The following is a 25,507-nucleotide window of genomic DNA, read 5'->3' as shown; positions in this document are numbered from 1 at the left end:
TTCTGTTTTTATCACATTAGGCTGATATTGTGATACCTTCCCTGGGCCAACTTGCACAACGCGATCTCAGCGCTAAGATGATCTTGTCTCCCATACTTTAACATAGGCTTACAATACTTACAACCACCAAGATCTTCTCAACTGAATAAGTAAAGTCAGAACAATTTCTTAAAATATTTGCTTCGCTTTACATTATCCTCACAGCTGTTAATATGCCACCTATAATAGAATGTCGGTGATAGGACATGTTTGCTGTAGTTGTTACGAGAATTATGTTTCATAATGTGTGTTTGCTTTTCTTCAAATGTGTCTCAAATACTACGATTACACACTAATTGTATTGTTTCTAAACTAGCTTTAAACCTATTTCTGTGATTATGATTATATCTACTGTCCTTTGTTGACAGGAATTTATAGTCTGAATGCATTACATTTTATAGTCACGATACGGCTGAAATATTGCAGATGTGACTATGTTTAATTCACTCATTCACTCAAATCAAACTATAGGTTATATATACTGAACAGCATTGAAAACGCACCAGCAATAAATCTTGAAATATTACAAAAACAACTTGAGCAATGATCGATTTTGATTAGAACAGACATAGACGGATTATTAAGAAAGACGACAAAGGAAACAGGAATACCACACAGTAATTACAATTACGTCATCAGACACATAGGGTTAAAATGAAAAGTCAATATCTGGTATGTCCGCCATTGACAGCAACACAGGCCATGCAACGTCTTCTCATTGATCGAATAAGTCTGCGAATAGTGTTCTGGGGCATTCATCTCCTGACGTAGTATATCTTCAAGTTCTCTCAGGTTCTGTATTTGAGGACGACGTGGGAGGCGTTGACCCAGGTAATCCCATAGATGTTCAATTAGAGATAGATCGGGTGACAGGGCTGTCCAGAGGCACATTATTGTTCGCACGGTACTGTGTTGAAACACATGCTGTGTGCGCTTTTGCATTATCTTGCTGGAAGGTGTGCATATCCTGGTGCTGATGAAAGAATGGGATGACGTGATTTGCCAATATGTTATTCCTGTGGTAAAGGGCATTAACTCTTCCACGACAAACATGGAGCTCTGTTTTATGGTTAGGACTGATGCCGCCCCACACCATGATACCCCCCCCCCCCCCCCCATTGATCTGTTTGTACAACGCAGTCATTGTGGTAACGTTCTCCACGTCGACGCCACACTCGCAGTCGACCGTCAGCATTCCGTAAATGAAAACGGGACTCATCAGAGAACAACACACCATGCCACTGCCGCATTCTCCAGTGACGATGTCTTTTGGCCCAACGCAGACGTTCATTTCGATTTTGATCAGTGAGTATGGGTCCAACATATGGACGTCGAGCACGTAGCCCTGCTAAGCGGAGACGTCGACGTACGGTGTCAGCACTGGTCAATTCCGTCGGCCTTGTACGGTTGCTGCAGTCCTGGTAGCCGGAAGTGTACGATCACGAAGATCCCGACGAACAATATGGCGATCCTGACGTGGTGTTACACGATGTTGACCCGGACGTGGTCGAGCTCTGGTGGTTCTTGTCTGCTGGTATCTGCTCGGTAGCCTGAGGACTGTTGAATGATGGCATTGAAACCGTTGTGCAACGACTCTACTTGACGTACCAACTTGAAGCATGCCCAAGGCACGTTCACGTTCCTCTGCTATTAATTTTGACATTTCTTGTGTCAGTACCCTTTACGTCTGCAGCAACAAGTGATGTGGCTTTTAAAAGTCTGTCTTTTATAGCCCTATTCTGCATGCTTCCCGTGAAACAAAACACGCTTCCATGATGTGCAAGCAATTTGTTGCGTTTTAGCAATTTCGCTCACAAAAAAATTAGGAATGTGTTTTGACGAGCTGTTCTTTATGCTTCGTCCAGAACGTCGTATATTACTCAATCAATTATATAATTTCATATGACTTTAGCCCGGATAAAAATACATCCATTTTCATGGTGGTGCGTTTTCAATGCTGTTCAGTATATTTAGACTATTTCACAAAATTCGCATTTATTAAGCATAAAGACATTCATAAAGACATTCCTCCTTCTCACCTGGTGTCATCACTATTTTATTGTGATATAGTCGGAAACGACTGTGCATTTGGCAGATATTTCTTATGAATATGGAAAGGGTTTGTCGCTTTTATAATTATTATGTACAGATTAAAATATAAAATGCACCAAAGAGGGTTTGGGTGATCCTGGCACAGTCAGGCTGGCTAGGCTCATCATCAGCTGAGGGGCCTTGCCCCCTCTACACGCATCCCAGGCAGCGAATGGGACTTCTTCCAGGAAGCGCTGCCTAGTCAAACCCACCCAGCCCCTTTATGCCGAGCGCCAGGCAGGGTATAACAAGTACCATCTTTTAACGTCTAGACCACGGAGGCGATCTGTAAGAGTGAGAGTGAGTTAGGATTGATGCCGATATTGAAGAAAAGGGTACCGGGTATGTTTGTTTAGTTGTATTAAACGCCGCATTCAGCAATATTCAAGCTGCAGGACGACGGTCTGTGAATAATCGATATCACGAGCACCGATCCACGCAATTGATCCTGGTATACGATGATATGCATCAATCACGTCAGCGAGGATGAACACCCGGTCCCTTAAGTCGCCTCTAAAGACAAGCATAGTCGGATTTTATGGCAAGCATCGGTTGCCGAAGACCTGTTCTACCCCCGATCTTCACGGGTTGTGGTTACATCTAGGTGTTGCAGTTTTGAAGAGTTCCATCGGGATTTCATTCTACTCAATTTATAACAGCAAGTGTCAAAGTTAATTCATTTAATGCTTTTGTTTAGTCCCAATCTTACCCTCTTTCTACTGTATTTTCTCTTTGCTCTTCACAATTAGAACGTTGTCAGCTTATTCATAAAAAAAACCCATCCATATCTTTCTCGTCCGGTTTCTTTGAAAAAGTGTTAAATCACGTTGTTTATCGGTACGTGTTTTGGTGCACACATTACTTCTCGTAAATATTATGGACAAATAATTATTTACTGTCCCATTTCCACATGGATGACATCAAGTTGTCATTAAAGACAGCATATCATTGGTGAGATTCATTTTATGAAAGCATATGTCATCTGAACTTTACTGAGACAGCACTTTTTGAAATCCGGGACTTCCACATATCTTTGTGAAATTTGGGGACAGGACATTTAGGCAGGACGCAGGCACTCCCATGGACACAAGTTACACTCACCCTTTGCTCGTCCGTTATGCATACGAGTCAGCGGGAAATTAAATCAAGGAAATCTAACCCATCTGATATCGTTCAATTATTGTCAAACAGCCAGTTCCCTTCCACTGGTTTACCCATCTGAGCTAGAAATAAAAAGGACCAGTGAAACCGCTTCGTCCGTTTCACATTTAGATTTATGCACACATACATATATTTAAGAACCGTTTGTGAAAGTCCTGTGAATAATGCTTTGCTTGCTCTCTACGTGACATAGCAATCGGCTTATTACATAACTGCCAGCAGTAGGGTTACCAGGGCCAACACAGAGACAACACAAATAAGAGCAATCATTGATGTATAGACATGTTAAACTCAAGAGACATTTTGTCTGTTGCGCTGGTGAGCTCAATACGTGCAAGCGTAATGCCTACGTCAAGAGATGCCTGAAGATTACACTGCACTCAGCACGAAATACCTTCAACAGTACCGCGATCAGGTTATGTGAATACTGTGAACGTGAACCAAGAGACAACCGATGAGCACCACTGGCACGGTAGGGTAAAATTATAAGTTTAATCGGTTTTAGGTTCCTAATAGTTGATGTGTAATTATTCATCTTTTGAGAGTATATATAGCTTGTGTCTGATTCAAGCAGCATAGTAAACATGTTGTATTCGAGCAGCAGTGAATCTTACTCCAATATAGATTGCTATCAAAAAAGGTAATCAGGATTTCCTGTTAGTCATCTTGTGAAATGCATTGTTTGGTGGATGTTGTAAAGTATTTTTTCTTGAATCATAGGACAATATCCGTGTTGCTCATGTCTATATGTAACTAATAGCTACGGAATATATTGTGGTTATGTCCGTCTTAAAATCATCATATTTTACAATGTATTGCTATCCCCACACCGTCTCAAGGTCCAACCGACCCCTGTAATTGATAGTTCAAGGACATTTCCACAAATGTGCACATCTTACTGTAAATCAACGTACGAGCTATGCATGTATCCTAACGTATTGTAAACATGCTTGAAATGCTATCATTGTAAAAATAGATGTAGTTAAATTTTATTTTTGCATTTGAAAGATATGCTTTTTTAAACAACCGGAAAATATGCCACCTCTACTTTATCAAACAAGGTAACTAATACATTATCTTACTAGTTACGTGTATGTAAAACCTATTACATAAGAAATCGATATGTCAGTTGGACTTGTTTGGCTTATGGTCGGTACAGAAAATGACGCTTCAGACAGGTAATTATAGTTTTTATTTAAAATGTGCGTATCTCCGAACCACAGTGGCAAGGGATATCATCTCAGTATATGTGAATGCCATGCACGTTATTAAGAGGCATTTGGCGCCAAATGAACAAAAGCTACATTCTATTCTGTCGGTTGAACGTGGACCATCCACGTCAGTTTCACGTTGTATACTTGGCATAGACCATAAAGGGTGCACGTTCATGCATGTAGAAACCATGTAAAATGTCTCATTATTTGTCGTCAGATTTCCAACTCACTATGTTTGGTCAGTTGCTTGATACATCGTAACGTATCTTGTGTACCGTCAATAAAACAAGAGAATCATCAAGCAGCCTATGTGCTTGTGATCGTCAATATACTTAGTGAGTAAGTGAGTGAGTATGGTTTCAGTCCGCCTTTAGCAATATTCCAGCAATATGAAGGCTGGGACACCAGAAATGGGCTTTACACAATATACCCATGTGGATAGTCGAACTGTGGTCTCCGGCGTCATGAACTAATGCTTTACCCACAAGGCTACCCCACCACCCCAAAATACAGAGAGAATGAGAACCATGATTGTACAGGCTATTATATTGATATGTTCAGTATGTAGTGAGTGAGTGAGTATAGTTTTACGCTGCTTTTCGCAATATTCCAGCAATATCACGAATATCACAAGAAATGGGCTTCACACATTGTACACATTGGGAACGGAACCCGGGTCTTCGGCGTAATGAACGAACGCTTTAACTTGGACACTACCCCACCGCCCCAGTACATAGAGAGGAATCGGATCAGTGCAAACGGGTGGGCGGGTGGCCGGAATTTGATGCTCAAGTTAACTGTTCGACAACGTTTTCAAAAGACATTTAGTCATATCACGGTGTTTCGTAGGCGTTGATTGTTTTACTGAGTGGGTGAGTTGGGTTTTACACCACGTTAAGCAATATTCCAGCAATATCATGGAAAGAGATACCGGAAACAGGCTTCGCATATTGTAGTCATATGGAGAATCGAACCCGAGTCTCGACGAGCAAAGGTGAGTCCCACAGACTACCATTTTGGGTGAAATGGCACCGCGTGAGGCTGACAGAGCAAGGAGAAAGATGTGGTTTAAACTGCTGATCAAACTTCCTGGCGGGTACAATGAACACGTGATAGAGGTGCGTTTCTACTGTCACAAAGAGTAGTTCAGTATTAAGACCTGCTGAGCCACAAAGAAATATTACCCATTACAACAGATTAACGAAAAGTCTTGAGATAAACTTTGCTCTGTGGATGTATTTATATAGCCATGGGGTGTACTTAAAGCATTAGTGACCGACCATTTGATATTGGGGGAACTGGGATTTTATGCAAAAAAATACATTGTCCTTCAAAAATCTTGAAAATAAATAACTGTGCTTTAGATTGTTCAAAGAAAATAAAAACTGTCTGCAGCAAAATTACCTCGTTGCAGGGTGTTTTAAGACGAATTATTTAGGCTCATAGTTTTAACTAAAATAAAACTTCCATCCCCAACCCCCAAACTCATATGGTAGGTCCTTAGTTCCTCAAGCCGAAAGTCCGGGTTTGATTCCCACATGGGCATAACATCGCATAAGATATATTATGTCGTAATGTCCAGGAACATTAAATGTCATTGTGCGGGAAAAGACGCAAGTCACTACATACCTTAATGCCCTAAAAGAGATAGCAGAGAGCTTGATCACCCGATCCAGCGTCTTACAACAAGCAAAGGCTGCTGAAGATGTAGTCTGACCCAGATCTTCACGGGTTGGGCACGTGATATCAGTACCACCATACCAGATAGAAGATAATAAGGTGAATTAATTTATACTTGAAATGTAGTTATACCTGAGATCATTTTACCCAGAGCATAAAATATATTCATACATGATTTAAACATGGACCGCTACCAATCACCAAGAAGTCTTTCACTCCTCCTTAAATAAACCTCGATCAATGTGTGGAACAAACATTCAATTTTACATTTCACTCAATATACGCAGACCTTCATTATTGCTTATCACGAATACTGTCTCTAGGCTGGCTCCGAACAATGGCGTACCATGGGTAACGCCAATAACAAGAAAGTACATTATTCAGGGGCTTTTTCTGGCACTTATAGACAATGTATTAGAACTGATTGAAATATTCATCCAGCCAAAGCACAAAATAATTCAGTCTTTAGAAATGACGGTGTATTATCTCCACGAGGCAGGAAATCAATACCATTGATTTATTTAAACTCAATTATCCCTTTGTCGTCTGAAGTAGGTGCCTGTGTTCACATCGACTTTGTCAGTTAGTCTGTGGGGTCTTCACAACTCGACTGACCAGATTTGTTTCACGAGTCTACAAGTCACAGTGATATGGTCAACGCCAGCAATGTTCATTTCTAGGTCTACACGAGAATACTATATTCGGTTTCACACGTCATCACGTCATACCTTATCTGTAAGGTAACCAGCGTTACTAGTGCTAACACTCAAAATGGATACGATATGATAACGGACGCTGCACATGTCGATTAGGTTTGTCAAGGGATGTCAACCTGAAGGTATCAGACAGAACATCACTTTGAGGTTGCAATACGCGTTCAGGTATAAGTTTATGGTCTGTGATTTGCGTGCGTGTGCGTGGACTTTTACATTGTCTTCAGTCGTGTAATTGAAAGTTTATCTATACTGACAGGCAACCATGTTTGCTTCGATGTTTGTCAAATTGATCCATGCAAGCAATAGCAGTGACAGCGACTTTCGATGCCCTAGAGATGAATATTAATCAACACAGGCTTATTCTGTAGCTGGGACGTTGAGTCGATGACGTACATCGCAACAGCCATCAGAATTCACACGTGGGCTAATGGACGCTTCTCAGCGTTTTGTAACAGGTGTTGTCTATCATATGTCCGGGTATTCACACATCTTATGTCCTGAGGATAAAAGCCGGCTTTGTGTTTTAATTGAAAGTCCGAAAGAAGTTATCGAATTTTTTCCAGACATACAGACTCGGAAACAGACGCCTGTATGATGTCTGGGATTTGTACCTTGCAGTTTATCATCTTCGTGATGTACACATCCTCGCATGTTTTGACACTCTCTCTGAGTAAGTTCAGTTCATTCTACTATTTTCTACAAATATATCTATTTAAATTCACACATATTGAGTATTTAGATTTGTTGACTTGGTAACGTGCATTAACAAATGACATAATGTTATGTAATAACATGTATATCAAGTTCCTATGTACACACGCACACAAGAAACATAAATGTGTATGAACATTCGGCAAACAATTGACACTCTGCAAATGCGCATTAATGATTTATTCTGATGATACCCTTTCACCGTAATTAAACCTCTAGTTTTAATAATACCATTAGTACAGTTTATTAAATGATTCTCTCCATGAAAAAGTGATATGTTGAATATGGTAGTTGTTACTTGTTGAATGGTATTGTCAAATGTGATGAAGTGAAGGTGTGTAAAAAAGATCCGTAGGAATAACAGAAAAGCGTCAGTTAATTGTGTGTTTTCAATGAGTAAAATGGTATATGATTCTACTAGGTTCAGCATCTAATCGGGATACTTTTCTTACCAGATATCTTACTGAATATCAAGGAGCATGATAAATGCCCAGATCCTGTGGTGTGCCATGGAAATGTGTCAGTCAATAGTCAGTTAAATGTGACCACCTGGCTGATCTCGGCTGGGGAACAATTTGCTGCGTCAAAGACAGGTAACACTGTTTCTTATTTAGGATATCGCTGTTTTCACTTAACATGTATACCTAGTGCTGATAAGTTCGTTCTTACTTTCTGTTCTAAGGACTGCACAAAAAGATCTAGAGGAAAAACAGCTTCAGTTCAAATATGACCCATTCGGTAACTTTTATACTGTATGTAGTTATATCGGTACATATGTCCTACTGGCACAGTTTCGGCAATACAGTGTTCATGAGTTTCAGTGAGATCGGTACTTGGGGACGTGGTGATTCTAGCATCGCTCTCTCCCTGTCAACATCACTTCAGTCCCTTCTGCCACGGGAATGACATCAACATCAGCCTCTGCTCCGTGGTCTGCCCTGACTTCCTATCCAGCCATACAATGTACATTCAATCAGTGTTCAACGACACAAACACAAAGCAGTCTTACTTTAATGCCCTTGTCAGACCCGATTCAAAGGAGTTTGTCATGAGAGGAATTAATTTGATACTCGATCATGTGAAATGGAAGACGTGCGTTGTTATAACGTCATCCTATGAAGGTAGGATATACAACAATCCACGTTATCCAATATATATATTATTCTCCTAAAGTAACATTTCTTGCAATTGACAACTGTCAACCACGGATATACTACGCAATTTCGGACACAACAGACATTTATTGATATAAATACAACTTCGGATGCAAGAGTCAAATTTGCATATGGCATACAACTTCAGCCACAAAAGTCAGTCACGGATAGTGTACACAAATTAGTATAAAATTTGCCATTCAGCAAAGCTATCATTGTACTTAGACGATAGTAACTGGCATGACCGGTAAAGCTAGGCTGTCAATTAACATAAATGAGAAATTCCCTATCTGCAGACAAGATCACTTGCGTTAGACCTCAGTGTGGAGTAAGATATGTTTGGGTAAATTCAATACTTCAATGATAGCCGTCTCCTCCCGGTCGAAGTAAACCATTAACCATTTTACAATGAAAATATTATAGTACCCTCTTGGCAATTATTTTATTATATGACAAATTTATGTTGAATCTTGTAACTGACTATCCCATCAGAACATCAATATTAAACATATGCACAAAGAAAGGTATAACGGATATAATACCTACCAAATTACGTTATCAACAGTTTTGACTACACTGTCTGGAGGTAAACTGGCTTCTCTCAAGTTACTGCTGTATATGATAGATGATCCCAATAAGCCACAAGAAAGTATTGACCTCTCCAGCATATACCAGCTGCTTCCAGAGAAGGACCTCAACCTTCTTGTGATGTGTCCCTTCGATTGTATACAGAAGCTCCTCAATCAGGTAGTGCCTGCAAACTGCTGGTGTGTTTCCAGTTCAGTTTGACCCACAATAACCATTACACAGCCTTCTTTCACAATATATCAATGTTCATTATTGCAAATATTAAACTTCCAGAATGAGATTTTACAATGATTATAACATCAACAGTAACCGCAGGAAAGATTCCAGTTTCACAACTCTATGTATGGGAATGCATAGTTCCTGAAACTTTACACCTGTTGTAAGGAATATTTATGTGTTCCATTTCGTTACGTATTTCGCACATTTTGTACAAATATTTGAATTAGGCACAAGGGTATGGGATATATTTATGAAGACTATATAATCAATTCTATACTGCATGGACTCTGATTGGAAATGGATATATTATGGAAACGAAGTACAGAATTGGTTACATGACGCACATAACTGTTTATTGTCAGGCTCGCTTGATGGAATCGAACACGTCAGTGACGAGGGCATCTGGGGTCTCACAGTGGCTGGTGGTTCCTTCTACTGGAAATGTCATGGACATTGCACACAGTCGTGAACCATTCAAAACTGATGATGTAGTTTTCCTGGAGTTCAATCCGTGCTCTAGGTATTATTCACCACTGGTAAGCAACAGTGGGTTTTGGGTGTATCGTTTACTAACCATTCGGGCTGCAAACCTTCAACAGAACAATTATGTCACTAAATAATTATTGTTATTCATGGGAAATGAATTTCGTGGAAAAAAGAAAATAATTTGAATGTGTCTATGGATGATTATAATATGGATATGTATTTTCCATCCCCCGAGGAAAAGGATTTACATCAATAATTCCAATTGAGTTCCTTCATCAGAATCAATAACCTTGTAAATTGCAAAGTACATATATTCCGTATATTTAATGATGTGTTAGCTCCTGTCATATTTACAGAACCTGGAGATGATCACGAAGCATTTGTCAAGCTTGGAAAAGATTCTTATGACAGCTCAGGCGGCTGACAAAATACAATGGATACAGAAGGTATCTGTTTTCAATAGGGTGACTCACATGGGGATCGAATGGCCACAGTGCCCTCATTAACTGTTTGAATATTGTGATTTAAGCTCAGTTTATGTTCTAACTATCCACCACATGTAAACCTGTCCTAAGTTCTATTCAGACTTATAGTTCAAGGCTATACATTAGAACTTTGTAAAATCCCTTTTATTAGCTCATATATATACACTGCATAACTAGGGTAAGGTGTTACAGATGTGTGGCCTGACTTTAAAGCCCAGCTTATACAGCTGTATTGTCTGGCTACGATATACCATAATATATGAGTAGTTAATTCTGGATGGATACGAGAGCAGTCAAACAGTTCAGGTATTGTAGTCAGAGCAGATTGATACGTATTGTTTTCGTAAGATGACCTGGGGTTACGATATTAAGGCACTAAAATCCCTTTGTGGAACAGCCCTATTATTTGCTTGATAACGGTGTTAGAATCTACAACGAAACGTTGCCCAATTGTAATAAAGAAGTTGCTCATCCATAACAATTTTGTCTCAGTTACCATTCCAACTTCTAAATGCCACTCAAAGAACCCCTGGATGAGACAAGTCCAAGTGTGCCTATAATAGTTCTCGGTGATCTTCTGGGTAAACCTTTGTCCTAGCAAAGGGTCTTTTGGAGATGGGTATAAAGACAAATCTGTCATAAGCAGCGTGGAAAATTCAGAAGCCACGAATGTAAAATAATTAAGACAAAAATAAATCCGGTAGAAAAGAGCTTTTCGCTTGAGCTGAGGTGAATTGTGCTGTATCACTTTTACCATGTCTTTAAACAGCATGTCTTTTCCTCCCTGGGAATATCATGACAAAACCACATATACCCCGAGTGATACAACGAATTTATCTTGCCGACATGTTTCCATCTGCCATTGTAAAATAATTAAAACAACATTGATTTTTGATAGAAAAGAGCTGTTCGGCTGTGTTGGGGTCCACTTCTGCTGTATCGCGTGACTTTTTGTGACTTTTTATATAAACGTGCAGCTCCTTGGCTCGTAGCGGGGTGAGTATAAGGGGCTTATTTCCTGGTCAGAAATTTATAGCCTTTTCAGGCAGGTTACCAAGTATTTCATCAAGATTACATAAACCAATCAGATCTCAAAATTCTGACGTGGAAGTAAGAGTTTAAAGAAACTAAAATTGAGTGATAGTAATGACAAAATACTATTTCTGCGAGGGGCGTTCAATACGTTTTGCAACTTCAATATGAGAACAAGTCGCAGAATATCTTTTGCACTTTTATTTTTCAATATAATCTTCATTCACCTCAATAAACTTATTCCATTTGTCCTTCAAGCTTTAAATGCCACTTTTATAGAAATCCGCAGATTGGCCCTCTGACCACAGCTCTGTGGCTGCCTTTATGTCCTCGTCATCCTGGAAGCGTCTTCCACGTAGGGCAAATTACACAGGAAATAGTCACTGGGGGCTAAGTCTGGGCTATACAGTTAAATCACCCACCCTACAGCCAAAACTTGGTCTTATATTGAAGTTGCAAAACTTATTGAACGCCCCTCGTAAGTGTACGTTGGAGTACAAGGGAGGGGCAGCGTCATGACATCAGCCTATGGTGTCGCAACTCATAGGGTGTATGTTATCAATGGATACACCTTTGATTTTCCAGTGAACCCCTCTTTGAACAGCTAATACAGGTGTATTGTTTGACTACTGTGTAAAACACCATTTTCCATCTAATACATTTGTGATATCTGATCACGGTGTAAATTCCCTTTGGTTAACGAAAACAGGTGTATTTGTTTCACTATAGTGTAAAACACTATTTGCCTGCTAAAACACTTGTGATATCTGATTACGGTATAAAACAACATTCGTCGGCTCAAATGGACACCATCTTATTTTGCAGAATGCAACCACAAGTGAATCACCCGTTCAAGCTAAAATGCAAATTCTCAGTAAAACCCATACTGGAACACATGTTGAAACCGTGGGTTATATTGGGAGAGATGAAACAATGGAGCTCAAGCATCAGCTCTATCATGGCGGCAATTATGGATTTCACAACCGAACGTTAATTGTCGGGACTCTGGAGGTATTTAGAATACACTTCATAATTTTGTTGCTTTGTTCTGTGGTGCTCAGTGTAAACAGTGCTCTTTAAGATCATATTGAAAACATCATTGATTTTCTGTCGTTCTCTTTACATACCATTACATTCTGTTTCACAGTTTGTTAATGTGTTGATTTAACAATAGGGATCCGGTTGTAACAACTTTAATGATGCATTAACGTGTCATTAAACCTCCATTAACTAATGTATCAATAAATCCAGTTGTACTAACGTTTTAAAGACTTCGTGCTGTCATTAGCGCGTCATTAACTTAATGATGGTTCTGGGGCATCATTAGCGTGTCATTAAAAACAAACATGGAAGCGAACATATTGTTTGAACGCTTAGGGCCCACAAGGAAAGACCGTGTTTTCAGGAAACGAACTCATCACCTCGAATCCATGAGCGATGAAGAAGTAAGGGCCCGCTACAGTTTTGGGAGGGCAAGCATCAGATATATCTGCAATCTTGTGAGAGATGAATTACAGCCCAAATCTGCAAGATCGCACGCACTTTGTGTTGAACTACAGGTAAAAGTTTGATAATTAACACGTCGTCACTAGAAACTCAGCAAGTTTGAAATAAATATATTATTATACCGCCACATCGGGCAAATTTATAGCGGTAATCTTTAAATAGATGATACGCAGTTCTGCGTGGGTCTGCTCACTAACACGTGTGTTGATACAGTATATATGCAGCCTAATGATGCCAACCTTATAAATATATTTCACTATTGGAAGTAATGTAAATTCATGGATTCTTTTCACTTCACCAAAGAAAAATACGTTTTTAACTTGGCGTTGTCAGCCATGATCAGTTTCATAAAGGGGAGTTACTCTGATGACTTAAACTAAATGTTTCGTGCATACTGAAGAGAACAGTTTTGCGTGTTCGATCCTGGCCAAAAGAACCTTTTAATTATTAGAGTATGCACATCTTATATCAATCATTAATACTTTACTTTCTGAGACATAATGAAACACAGCAAAATAAATAACAAAAGAGATATAAGAGTTATGGAAATATTTGAAAATTGTTCAAACCTATCATAAGCCTATTTAAAACCATTTTATCAGGTTCTGGTAACCCTACACTTCTTTGCAAGTGGAAGTTTCCTGCAAATCACTGGCGACACAATAGGCATTGACAAATCAACGGCCTAACGAGTCTCTTGTGCCCAAGTTTGTTACCTGGCCGTCCGAGAGGGATATAGGTGACATTTGAAAGGAATTCTACAATATATCTCGATTTCCTGTATCGATGGGACACATGTACAGATACAGGCACCATCAGACAACGAACCTGCCTTTGTCAATAGGAAAGGCTACCATTCGACCAACGTTCAAGCAGCGTGTGACAGACAAGGTGCGTTAAATAAATTCGTATTTACATATTAACACATAAAAGGTCACTGTAAAACCTATGCACGGAGCATACACGTCCTCCCTTCAAAGTCACAAGGGCAATACGTTTACGTCCCTGACACCATTCACATTGTTAAACGAAATAGCTATCAGACAAATCTTTATACTATGATATGATTTCAGTATTTGTTGTTTATGGCCGCGATCAGCAGAAATTTAAGCTATATGGCAGTGACTGCTATATAAACCAGGTTCGATGGAAATATTGGCTTATATTAGCATTGACCGTTTCGTCTTGTTCTGCAGGTAAATTTACTAACTTAGTGGCGAGATGGCCAGGCAGAACGCATGACAGCCACGTGTTCAAGAAGTACAAGGTAAACACCTGGAAACACACTATACCACTCTACAAGACGGCGTTATTCTTGGTGACAGTGGATACGCATGTCGTCCGTATTTGATGACTCCATATCTAAAGCCATCTACCCCCGAGCAAGAGCGATTCAACTCTTCCCATAAAAGAACAAGTTCAACCATAGAAAGAGCATTTGGGTGGCTCAAACGGCGTTTCCATGTTCTGCACGGTCAAATCAGAATGAACCCAGAGAGAGTTTGCACCATCATTAGTTAGCTTACTAAGATAGTTATTTAACTATGAAATAAATTTGAACCTAACCCATATAAAAGATCCGAAAACTGTACTATAAATAAAGTTTTTACGTGAAATCAAATTAAGACATTAAATACTGATAATGTATAAGGTTTGTAAGTGCCCCCACATCGTATATATAGCTGGAATAGTGCACACTCACTTACATGACATAAGAATCGAATGATAACAATACTGTAAACCCTTTAAACAATCTTACTATGTTTCACAGGTGCTTGTGCTGTGTTGCATAATCTGGCGATAATTCTTCGTGAACCCATCCTGAATGTTGATGGGGAGGACGACAGTAACATTGAAGGGAAATATACAGGTCCCGGAGATGGACGGAGCAACATTGATTATATCACAAGACACTATTTCACTATCTGAAATGGTCAAACTGCCTTTGGGTTACCATAACTATACTGAATGCAGCGATACTAGGTGTATAGAATAGTTAACAGTGTTGGCGGTAGCACATTTTGCCAAAATGAAATTGAAACAAATGGTTAACCAAATTGTTTAGCGTGCACTGTTGTATTTTCATTTTGAGTCAAAGGGATATGGTTTCCCAGCTTTGTTTAACTTTAATGTAGATAACTACGTATATATTGTCCAGTGTACAGTGCGCGTTTCCCTCCAGAAAAAATACAGCTGAGCGCTACACACATACAATGAGAGTGATTTTGTCTTCACGGTGAGCATGTAAGGTTCATCGTGTTTCTGGAGTTGGAGTCTATTATATGAATTTTATTCAAGATATATTTTAATATGGTTCACATAAATTTCGTCGAAATCGTGTGTCAACTGATGGCTTATCGCACCATCTCACTGTCATTGTTAGTTATCTCCCGGTCGTTCAACTGGAGCGATACAACATACAACACAACACTGTGTAGCACACTTTCAAACTAATTGCATTTTTTTAATGAACAACTGGCACATTTCAAATATGAGGATGTCTCTTCGATTCTTGGTACATCAAGCCATCCAACTCCAATCGTAGCTTCTTGTTCATGAGTTCAAAGTAAATAGTTTGCTGAATGACTTTCTTTTTCTGCTCAAGCAAAACCTAATACTGCAGTCGGGTGATGTCATCCTGTTTGCTCTTTCTCTTGGTGACACGATTTGATTTCCCCACAGTCTGGACCAAAGGCCTGAAAAATACATTGTTTTTGGATCATGATTATCATGCGTGTCTCCGTGTGCATATATAGTGAATTCTACGCTGTATACGCGAGTGTTAAAGGCCAAAATTAGTATGAGTGTTTCAATCTAAGGGATGGGCGAGTAGAGAAAAGGACTTGGCATTACATGTATGTTAGCACTGCAGTAAGAAGTAAGATTCCATTATTAATTAATACGACACACTCTTCGATGGTACTGATGTCGTCATGTAATGCAGATGCGTCGACAGACAGTTCTCCTTCTTCGTAGATCTGTGTGCTGGAACAACTGGGCACAGACGCTTCCTGAGTAGGGACATCGCCAACATTTTCTTCTAAAGCCTGTGCTAACAGGTGTAAAGTCGAAAGAGTGCCAATTACATCGGCGACTTCCGTACCTGCATACACATAAAGTTATTTGCACACTTATTTAAAATAAGTTAAAATAAAGATAATTAATATTTTTACACTGTTAAAACGGGTACGGCACCAGGTTATTATCATTACCAAAGGAAAATGATATATTAGAATTGTATGATATATTTGTGTGATAACATGGCCTATTTTATGTCTTCAGCCACCTTCAGAAAAATTACTTTGCTATAATCAGACATATTTTTTCAACCAATTTTTTTCGTTGTCATAGGAAAATTCTCTCTTGAAAAGTATAAATGCTTCACATAAAATTTGCATTTGGAGACGAAGAATGTCAAGATTTGAACTTAACATCTAAAGACACAACATGAACTTTTGGGTTAAAAATAGGGGTAATGAGAGTTGCCCCCCTTCTAGTTTCACAATGGCTGCCTGTCGGAGAACGAATGAGAAATACCATTACGAATGTAAATGTACACTGTGTATTTTTTTCACACGCGGCAATTTCATTAAATGTGTTGTGGAAAAGGTTGGTTAAATGTTGTTGTTTTTCATTTCCTTTTGATAAATGATCATCAAATCATGTGCAATACCCGATTCCCCATAGCCTTGTTCAACGTGTATGAACAGCTGATAAGGCTACTTGTTCGTTGTATCATGTATAGTAAGTACTTTTTTAACACTTACAACAGTTTGTGTATAGATATATTTTAGATCGTCCGATTTAATGCCCGTGAGTCCAGTGAAACTGGGACATGCCTTGTAAATGTCGACTATCTTTTCACTCGTTATGGAAAGTGGGCCAATACAGGGCCCTCCCCCGGTCTTCCTTATGTCCAGCTGTCTGTTGCTGTTGCCCTTTTGGCCGCCTGGTGCATGTTGGGCCATTTTGTTTTTATTTTTTTGTTGTACGCTGAGAGCACCGAGAGCGTTAACTTTGGAAGTTATCTCTGCCCAAATAGACTTCTTTCTTTCGTGGGTAACGGTGCTATACAACTTACTGTTAAGTATGGAGATGTGTTTCTCCACCAACTCGGCTAAAAGCTGAATTTCGGAGCTGTCGAAATTCTTGTTTCTATTACTAGGTTTGGGTGGATACGATGCCATTTTGACAGACGACCGGGAGTAATGCGTACGTGTTTACGTCAAGGAATTGTGGGAAATATTTAGGGGAAACCCCGAATTTAATGACAGGTTAATGAAGACACTTACATTAAGGCATCATTGGATAATGTGATGCTAATAAACGTTTGATACAACCGATTTTAATAATGCCATTAACTAATGGTGGATTAGGGTTAAATGTAGCCATTAGTTAATGAGGCTTGGATACAACTGGGTCCTGTGCATGAACACCTGGTGCTTATCTCTATATGCCTTTAAGACTGTTCATGAACTATTGTTTAAGATTGCTTTAAACTATGGTTCCCTTCACTGAGACCGGGCAGAAACTGACTGAATCGCCGCGCTAAATTAAACATTTGAAACCTCACGATACGCGTTCACTTCCCAATTAATATAAACTGAGATCTAAATTGAAAATCAGCATCTTTATCTCATTTTACGATGAGATAGTGAGTGAAGCAGCATAGGTGTTGTGTGGGTTGTCTATTTCAATTCAGGAAACAAAACAAATGACGCTTCAGATGCTTTAACAAAAACATTGTTTGCATCAATATGCTTTTCTAACAAAGGCAAGGTGTGGCAGGCATAGAAAGAGTGTAACACAACTACTGCTATGTCAGTCAGCATGATATATGCGCCAATAAAGATGAGCCAGCAAGTATTTCAAGGTTTAATTTTACACCGCACGCCAATATTAATCCGTAATCCCCTTCATTATGACGCAGAAAATATGACATCACTTACTACTACAGAAAAGCTCCAAATTTCAAGCTCTTTCATGTCCCAAAAGCTTGCAATATACTTTCTCAGTCGTACCAGAGTAACAGAGTGGAATTTACATCGTAGAAATGTTTATACCTCGATGTTACCAACCATATATCTTCAAGTAAACTTGAAATTGATTGTGTCAAAACTTGTAAACAGATGAAGACGAGTTTCTAGCCTCTGTCGCTGTGTACAAACAAGGGTAACAGCGTTCGCAGCAGTAAACACAACTCTTTCGTGTTTTAGACTCATATACAAGTATGAAAGGGTCTGGCTCAAGGGAAAATGGTTTGGTAACCAGGAAGAATACATATTGCATACATATTACATATTTACATTGACGTAAATTGCACTCTGTCAGTGCAAAATCTTTTTAGCAGCTTGTATATGAGGACGTCTTGGGCGTGAATCGTATGTATTACTGACCGGAATCAGTCTTGTCAGCACATTTGTAAGAGTTTGCGGTTAGTTTAAATTGTACTGAAGGTGAACCCTGAAGGCTTCTATAAACACTCTTTCTGAATCACAGTTTCAAATATAAATTCTGCTCAGCTATTTTTGTTAATCGCAAACTATTTGTATGATTATATATATCATCAGCAACACGATCAGTAACATGTAAGCGATATGGGTCATACTGCTTGGTAAAAGACAGGCAATATTTGAATACCATCATGGAACAAGAAGAACATGAAATAGCTCGGGCAAGGTGTGTCATCACAACTGTTTTGTATTGATACAGTGGGCGCCATTTGTGATCAAGAGAGTGGTGAACGGTTCTGTCAGATTCGACGGCCTTTGCATCCAGCTGTTGCAGGAACTGGCCAAACAACTCAACTTCAGGTTTAATTTTTTCAGTGTTTAATGTTTTTTCAATGTCTCTTTGTGAGAGTGTGTGTACTATTACGAGGTGTAAAATTGTTTTTGCTTAATCATTAAACTAGTATCAGCGTGCAAGGTTTCCTATTTGTTGTTGAATGGTTGTGACTGGAGTATCCTTGTGTTTATTAGCTACACGCTCGTGGAGCCCGAAGATAGGGAGTGGGGTCGGGTACTGAGCGGAAGTTGGACGGGCCTGGTGAAGTTACTTTCCGCTGAGGTATGTTACAGACATGATACACAGTAACATAAAGGATCTTGCATAAATATAAGGACCGACGTCAAAGGTCAAAATTCTTATCATCGTTACTAATCCTGACAGAGTAAAACGTTATCTTTCAGTTTGGGCGTGTACCAAATGTTTTAGAAGAGTAACATCATGTCACATTCGACGTCATAATAAATGCAGTTCATATAAATGAATGCTTATGGGTTAATGTGAAAAAACGTTTCAAATGATGTCAGACTGGGAGCAAATTTCAAGTTATTATGAGGAACTGGAAAACTGACACATTGTCTCTGTGTCACTAGCATAAGTGAGTGAGTGTGGTTTTACGCCACGTTTAGCAATATTCCAGCAATATCAAGGGGAGGGACACCAGAAACGGGCTTCACACATTGTACACACATTGTGGACGCTTAATCCAATACGCTACCCAACCGCCACATAAGCATAAGAATACCATCGGTCTACATATCAAATATTCAGTTTCCAGACAAACAGCGTTGTATACAACGAGTGCCCGAGAGTGACATTTTTTTCCGAACATAGTCCCTCTTTAATGCGCACACTTACAGCTTGTTTATCAATTCAGGAGTAAAAGTAGTTGTTTTCACACTTACAGGAAGTTGATTTGGTCGTGGCACCGATGGCTGTGACTAAGAGCAGATCGACAGTCATCGACGTCACACTCCCATTCTTCTACGTCAACTCAGCTCTTATATTCGCCAGACAAGATCCCAATACCAACAAATGGTTGACCCTACTCTCCCTGTTCCGCTATGAGGTCCTCATTTGTATCCTCGTCTCCCTCATCTTCTCCACTGTCTTCCTCTTCCTGATAGAAGAAGTGACACCTGTCCATTCGTGGACAGACAACAGACCCACGGATATGCCGACCCGTTATGGCGATATATTCTGGTATCATTTTGGAGCTCTTATGGCGAACGGTAAATCAACACTGCTCAATAGCAAAGATTCTAAAATGCTATAAAGTATTCTTTGCATTATACAAGCTATGATACTTTCTTATTATGGCAACACATGTTCAGTTGAAAAGCTACGTTGTTTTGTTATTCTTATCATAAGAATGCAAACTTTGTATCTCCATAAAGGAATATCTGTCAAAACATTTGTCTGCACCCTTTTATCTCTCTTCTTTTAACATTGATGTATAGAGCAACAAAAAAGATGCCATATTATGCATTATGACCTGATGAGAGAGAATCACATGTTTTACATGACAGATGGAATTAATTGATTTTGACTTTCTACAACATAGGTCAGTCTGTTCCATGCACGACTCCAGTGTGTGGTGTCTGTAATAAGGTTACCAGGCAAATACACATATAACAAGAAGTGAATGTGTGTAAATATACCGTTGCGACATTCGGTGCAGATACTTGCACCTTAATTACACTGGCGCATCGATGTTTAATAAAGCCTTTACTATTATTTCAGGAGGAGCATATCTCCCCAACACAGAGTCCGGACGTACAATGCTCAGCTGCTGGTGGCTGTTCACGGTGATAATGGCGGCTACCTACAGTGGTAATCTCATAGCCTTCCTCACCGACGGGCGACAGAAACCTCCCTTCTCCAACCTGGCTGGCATGGCGCAGCAGGACACATACCGATGGGGGTTTGTAGGAGGATCATCGTGGGTCACTCTTTTTCAGGTCAGTACATGTACAATATGTGTGAGTTTGGCTTGACCCCATACCGGGCTTCTTGCGTGACGATCCACCAGACACTTAACCTAAGGTGAAAATAAGGCAGGCTATACACATTTACCAAACACACTGACTTCTCTATAAACATATGTTACCAAATCTGAAGCTCTAGCAAATGATGTTTTCAGTATGATTTCCAATTTTGTTTACTCTTCGGGAACACTTTTGTGTCATCACTGATTTTCCGTAGTCCCTTCATATAACTTTCACAGCTATTTTGGAATCTGTTTTGGTGTATAATCTAGACTGGTTAATCTCTTGCATTGACATTTATATTTACCGTAGTGGCTGCATGAACTACTAGCACATGTAAACAGTTTCCACAGGCAATGACGCCACTGTAGTCGAAGTGATCTGTGAAAGGGAGGCATGAGATTATTGATGATATTTTATGATATATACAGAATCCATGGTCTGTTTTCAGGAATCCAACATATCTGTCTATCAGAAAATATGGCACCATGTGGAGGAAAACATGGCCAATGACCCTGATTGGTTGCATCAAGAGGGCGAAGAGCACCTGCGCCGAGCGGCCAAGAGCCAGTACGTCTACATCGCGGAAGAGTCTACTTTGGAGATGTGGGACGACCCACGGCGATGTGATTTACAAATGCTAAGCGATAACTTTTATTTTGGCAAATATGCAGTTGGCCTACCCAAGCACAGTATATACACACAGCTATTCTCCAAACAGTGAGTGTAGGATATTTGGATTTTTGTTTGGTAATTATCCTCGTATTATGGTTTTTTGAACGCTTGAGAAACATTCGTCATTTCCCCACTAATATCTCACTTACGTATAAACTACCACATCTTCAAAAGAAGCCATCATCCAAGTATTAACGATGGCAGTGTATGTTTTATGCTTATCAATGAGAGAATCCAGTATAAAGTTATGCTGATTTGTGTTCAATGCGAGACACAATCAAAAACCAACTTATATCAGCGAGTTTCTTGAAGAGTACGTGCCTGGGAGATCTCTCATATCAAGCCGCCAGTCCCTACTCTCTGTGCCTAGTGTTAGAACGGCGACTTTTGGAGGTCGGAGTTTCGCCAAAGTTGCCCCTGAGCTATGGAATAGGCTGCCATTGGATATCTGGAACATCGACAGTCCTACTTTGTTCCGATCAAGACTCAAAACCTATCTTTTCACCAAATCTTACTTGGAGTATTGAGGCTTTGTGTTTTCTTCGAACTGGATACCAGGACTATATAACTCTGTAGTTATTATCATTATCAAGATAAATGTAACCTACCATGCTATGATATTTCAACTTGACAACATATTGTTTCGGAGAATTAGCTGGGATTGCTCAGCAAGCGTCCCATCTGAATACTTTCTATGGCCTCATTCCATGCTCTTTCGCACCCATACGTTCATTTAAATCGGCTTAATACAGCCAATGAACGATGTTACGCCTCCCACAATTTTTTCACATTGCAGCGATGTAAAACTATAACATGCGGCGCATAGATACGTTTTTGCATAAATATCAGTTTGTTGTTTTGTAAATATAATTCACACCTATTTCAATAGAAGGTTGACATTAAATCGCCATAAAATTACCGTTTGCGTAAATCGTAGAAATAGATTGAGGGCTTAATTAAATTATAAATCCGGTTTCCGAATAAACGTTTGCGCATCCGTGTCGACGAGGATAATGTGTTATACTTTCTATTCACTTTTGCAGAATATTGAAAATATATGAAAGCGGCCTCCTGCATATGTGGTGGAATCAATGGAAACCGAAACATCAATGTGAGCCGCCAAGCAGAAAATCCAAGAGGATGGACATTTTAGCCTTGCAGAGCGCTTTCTATGGTGCAGGGGTGGGTGTGGCCATGGCACTCGTCGTCCTTATGATTGAATTCATTAATTACCGTAGATGTAAACAAAGAGAGCAAGGACAGTCTGTGAGTGTTGAAGAGTCTGTGTGCCCTGATAAGTCATCTCAGGATCAATCCCACCAAGACACACCTTCTATAACCTGAAGTACAACAGTGTTGTACAAGAAGGACCTTATGGAGGCTTGGCACGTGTAATCACATCTTGATAATATCAGCAGAAATGCATTGGCTTCAAGTATTAGACAGGTCGATTATGTAGTAAGGTACAATCGTCCATTGGCATCGCTGTATCGTCTAACAATCGGTTAAAGGGTCTCATTAGGATCAGCTTGCAAATCGGTCATGTCGACGACCATCGTGAGCATCTGTGAATAGAAGATACTGTCAAATCCATCTGACATTCCAGTTGACACTTCAACCAGGTAATTAGAAATGATCTAATCTGTCAGGTTAGGAGGCGTTTTCACAGCTATTTTGCCCGTTACTTCAAATGGAATCTGTTTAGCGGATATTCAAGACTGGTTACTCGCTAACATTGACGTTTAATATTTACTTGAACTTGGTCGGTGTTTCGGTTGGTGGGCTGAAGTCCCCGAGTTCCATCATAAGGTCAGTAGCATTTCTATGCTGAGACAACTACAAGAGAAATGTTTGGGCCAAGGCAGTAAAAACTGCACCCCACCACCTCCCCCTACCCCACTAATATATTTTAAAAACGTTTTCTTTTACTTACAAGCAGCTGAATCTCTGCACTTAGCAGTAGTAGCACATACAGTTGTTTCTAGTTTCAACAAAATCGGTAAATGCACTATCATTTTATGATTGATCGATCACTTGATTGTTTGGTTTGATAACAGGTTACCGTCGCATGGCAGAAGTACTTCTGTGCGGCGTCAGGCAATAAATAACTACTTTTTATGTAAATTGCGTGAATAATGTTTACTTTTCACAGCTTGGTTTGCCCTGTTCGCTCAGTGGAGTCTGTTTCGGCGGAAAATCTAAGACTAAGACTATGATCTAAAACTTTAAAAGTGATCCTAGCTTCAACTAAAATCCAGTGTCTTGAGTCTTGAATACTTCACAAGAGGATTATTATTATTTATGTAATTTGTTTTACAGTACATGGTGTTGCCGTGGAAAAGAATCATATATTCTCATGTATAGCTTTTTGCAGTTTTCCGAGTGTGTGCTTTGCATTTCATCGTTTAGTATATTTTATGACAAATGTTTGTAACTTTTTGTCGTGAAAAGCTGTTTTGTACAATCCTGAAGAAATAGATCTGAATGGTAAATTCAAATCATGATAAATGTTAACACATCAATGAAGTAATTAGTAAATCCTAATCGATGTTGCTGATGCAAGGTGAGTTTATTCGTGACGATACGCTTTCTGTAAATGTCATCAATATCGTGAGCATATGTTAGCATGAAAGGCATGACGACATGTATCTTTCGTCTTTCTTTCTTTAGAATATCATTTGACCCTAAAATGAATGTGTTTTTTGTCACGTTTAGTTGAAACGTCCAACGAAATGATTACACAGTGGGTTGGGTTTCACGCCAATATTAAAAACAGGGCACCGGGTATGTTTGTTTGTTGTGTTAGTATTCAGCAATATTCAAACTACATGACGACGGTCTGTAAATAATCGAGTCTGGACACACAATCAAGTGCAATTAATCCTGGGATACAAGCAAGCCTGGCCACCCGATCCCGATAGTCGCTTCTTACGACAAGCATAGTGGCCTTTTACGGCAAGCATGGGTTGCTGGCGACCTATTCTACCCCCGATCTTCACGGGTTGGGGTGACATCGAGGTGTTGCAATTTTAAAGAGTTCCATCGGGATTTCATGATACTCAATTCATAACAGCAAGTCTGAAATTTAATCAATTTTATGTTTTTCGTCAGTCCCAATCTTTCCCTGTTTCTACTGTATTCTCCCGTTGTTCTTCACGATTGGAATTTCTAACGTTGTCAGCATATTCATAAAAAAATCATCCAAATCTTTCTCGTCAGTTTTCTTTGAAATACTCACTCCACGTCTTTAATCACGTCGTTTATGGGTATGTGTTTTGGTGGACAAATTATTTCTCGTAAATATGATGGAGAACAAAAAGATTTACTGTCACATTTCCACATTGATGACATCAAGTTCTCATGACAGCATTTCATTAGTGTGATTTATTTAATGAAAGCATATGTCATGTAACCTTTACTGAGACAGCACTATTTGAAATCCTTGACTTCCACATATCTTTGTGAAATTTGGGGATAGGGCATTTAGGCAGGACGCAGGCACTCCCATGGACACAAGTTACACTCACCTCCTTGCTCGACCGTTATGCATACAAGTCAGTGCAAAATCAAATCAAGGGATTTAGCCAAGAAATTTAACTGATCTGATATTGTTCAGTTATTGTCAAACAGCCAATTCCCTTCCACTGGTTTACCCATCTGAGCTAGAAATAGAAGAGACCAGTGAAACCGCTTCATCTGTTTCACATTAATTATGTACAAATACAAATATTTAAGAACCATTTGTCTATAGCAGTGATGTACATGGCATAGAAACTGGCCTTTATGAGCAAAGCTGGCAGTAGAATGGTTTGTTACCAGGGCCAACGCAGAGGCAACACAATTAAGAGCAATCAATGAAGTATAGACGTGTTAAATTCAAGAGACAGTCAATTGCGCTTGTGAACTCAATACGTGCAAGCGTAATGCCAACTTCTGGACATGCCTGTTGATTATTTTTCACACAGCACGAAATAC

The 25,507-nt window shown here is 39.5% G+C and overlaps 1 protein-coding gene and 1 pseudogene across 1 annotated transcript; one reads left to right on the top strand and one right to left on the bottom strand.

Annotated features, from left to right (window-relative positions):
* The first annotated feature begins 7,391 nt into the window (after positions 1-7,391).
* LOC139443993 (glutamate receptor ionotropic, kainate 3-like) lies at positions 7,392-22,876 on the top strand. Its single transcript, XM_071224892.1, has 13 exons — positions 7,392-7,571; positions 8,068-8,205; positions 8,434-8,733; positions 9,332-9,513; positions 9,936-10,109; positions 10,416-10,505; positions 12,402-12,587; positions 18,795-18,895; positions 19,064-19,151; positions 19,777-20,101; positions 20,613-20,830; positions 21,309-21,577; positions 22,576-22,876. Exons 1-13 carry the CDS (start codon positions 7,493-7,495, stop codon positions 22,874-22,876), a joined length of 2,451 nt encoding a protein of 816 aa, XP_071080993.1. The 5' UTR covers positions 7,392-7,492.
* Positions 15,568-17,269, bottom strand: LOC139442186 (uncharacterized; annotated as a pseudogene).
* Positions 22,877-25,507: the final 2,631 nt, after the last annotated feature.

This window comes from Haliotis cracherodii, unplaced genomic scaffold (genome assembly GCF_022045235.1).
Source record: "Haliotis cracherodii isolate W230 unplaced genomic scaffold, xgHalCrac1.p SCAF_5, whole genome shotgun sequence".
NCBI lineage: Eukaryota > Metazoa > Mollusca > Gastropoda > Lepetellida > Haliotidae > Haliotis > Haliotis cracherodii.
The sequence above is the reverse complement of the archived record's forward strand: the minus strand, read 5'-3'. Positions and strand labels throughout refer to the sequence as shown.

Coding starts and splice junctions, on each gene's coding strand:
- LOC139443993 (XM_071224892.1), top strand. CDS start 7,493: ATGATGTCTGGGATTTGTACCTTGCAGTTTATCATCTTCGTGATGTAC. Junction 8,734..9,331: donor TATAACGTCATCCTATGAAG/GTAGGATATACA, acceptor CGTTATCAACAG/TTTTGACTACACTGTCTGGA. Junction 18,896..19,063: donor GCCAAACAACTCAACTTCAG/GTTTAATTTTTT, acceptor TGTGTTTATTAG/CTACACGCTCGTGGAGCCCG.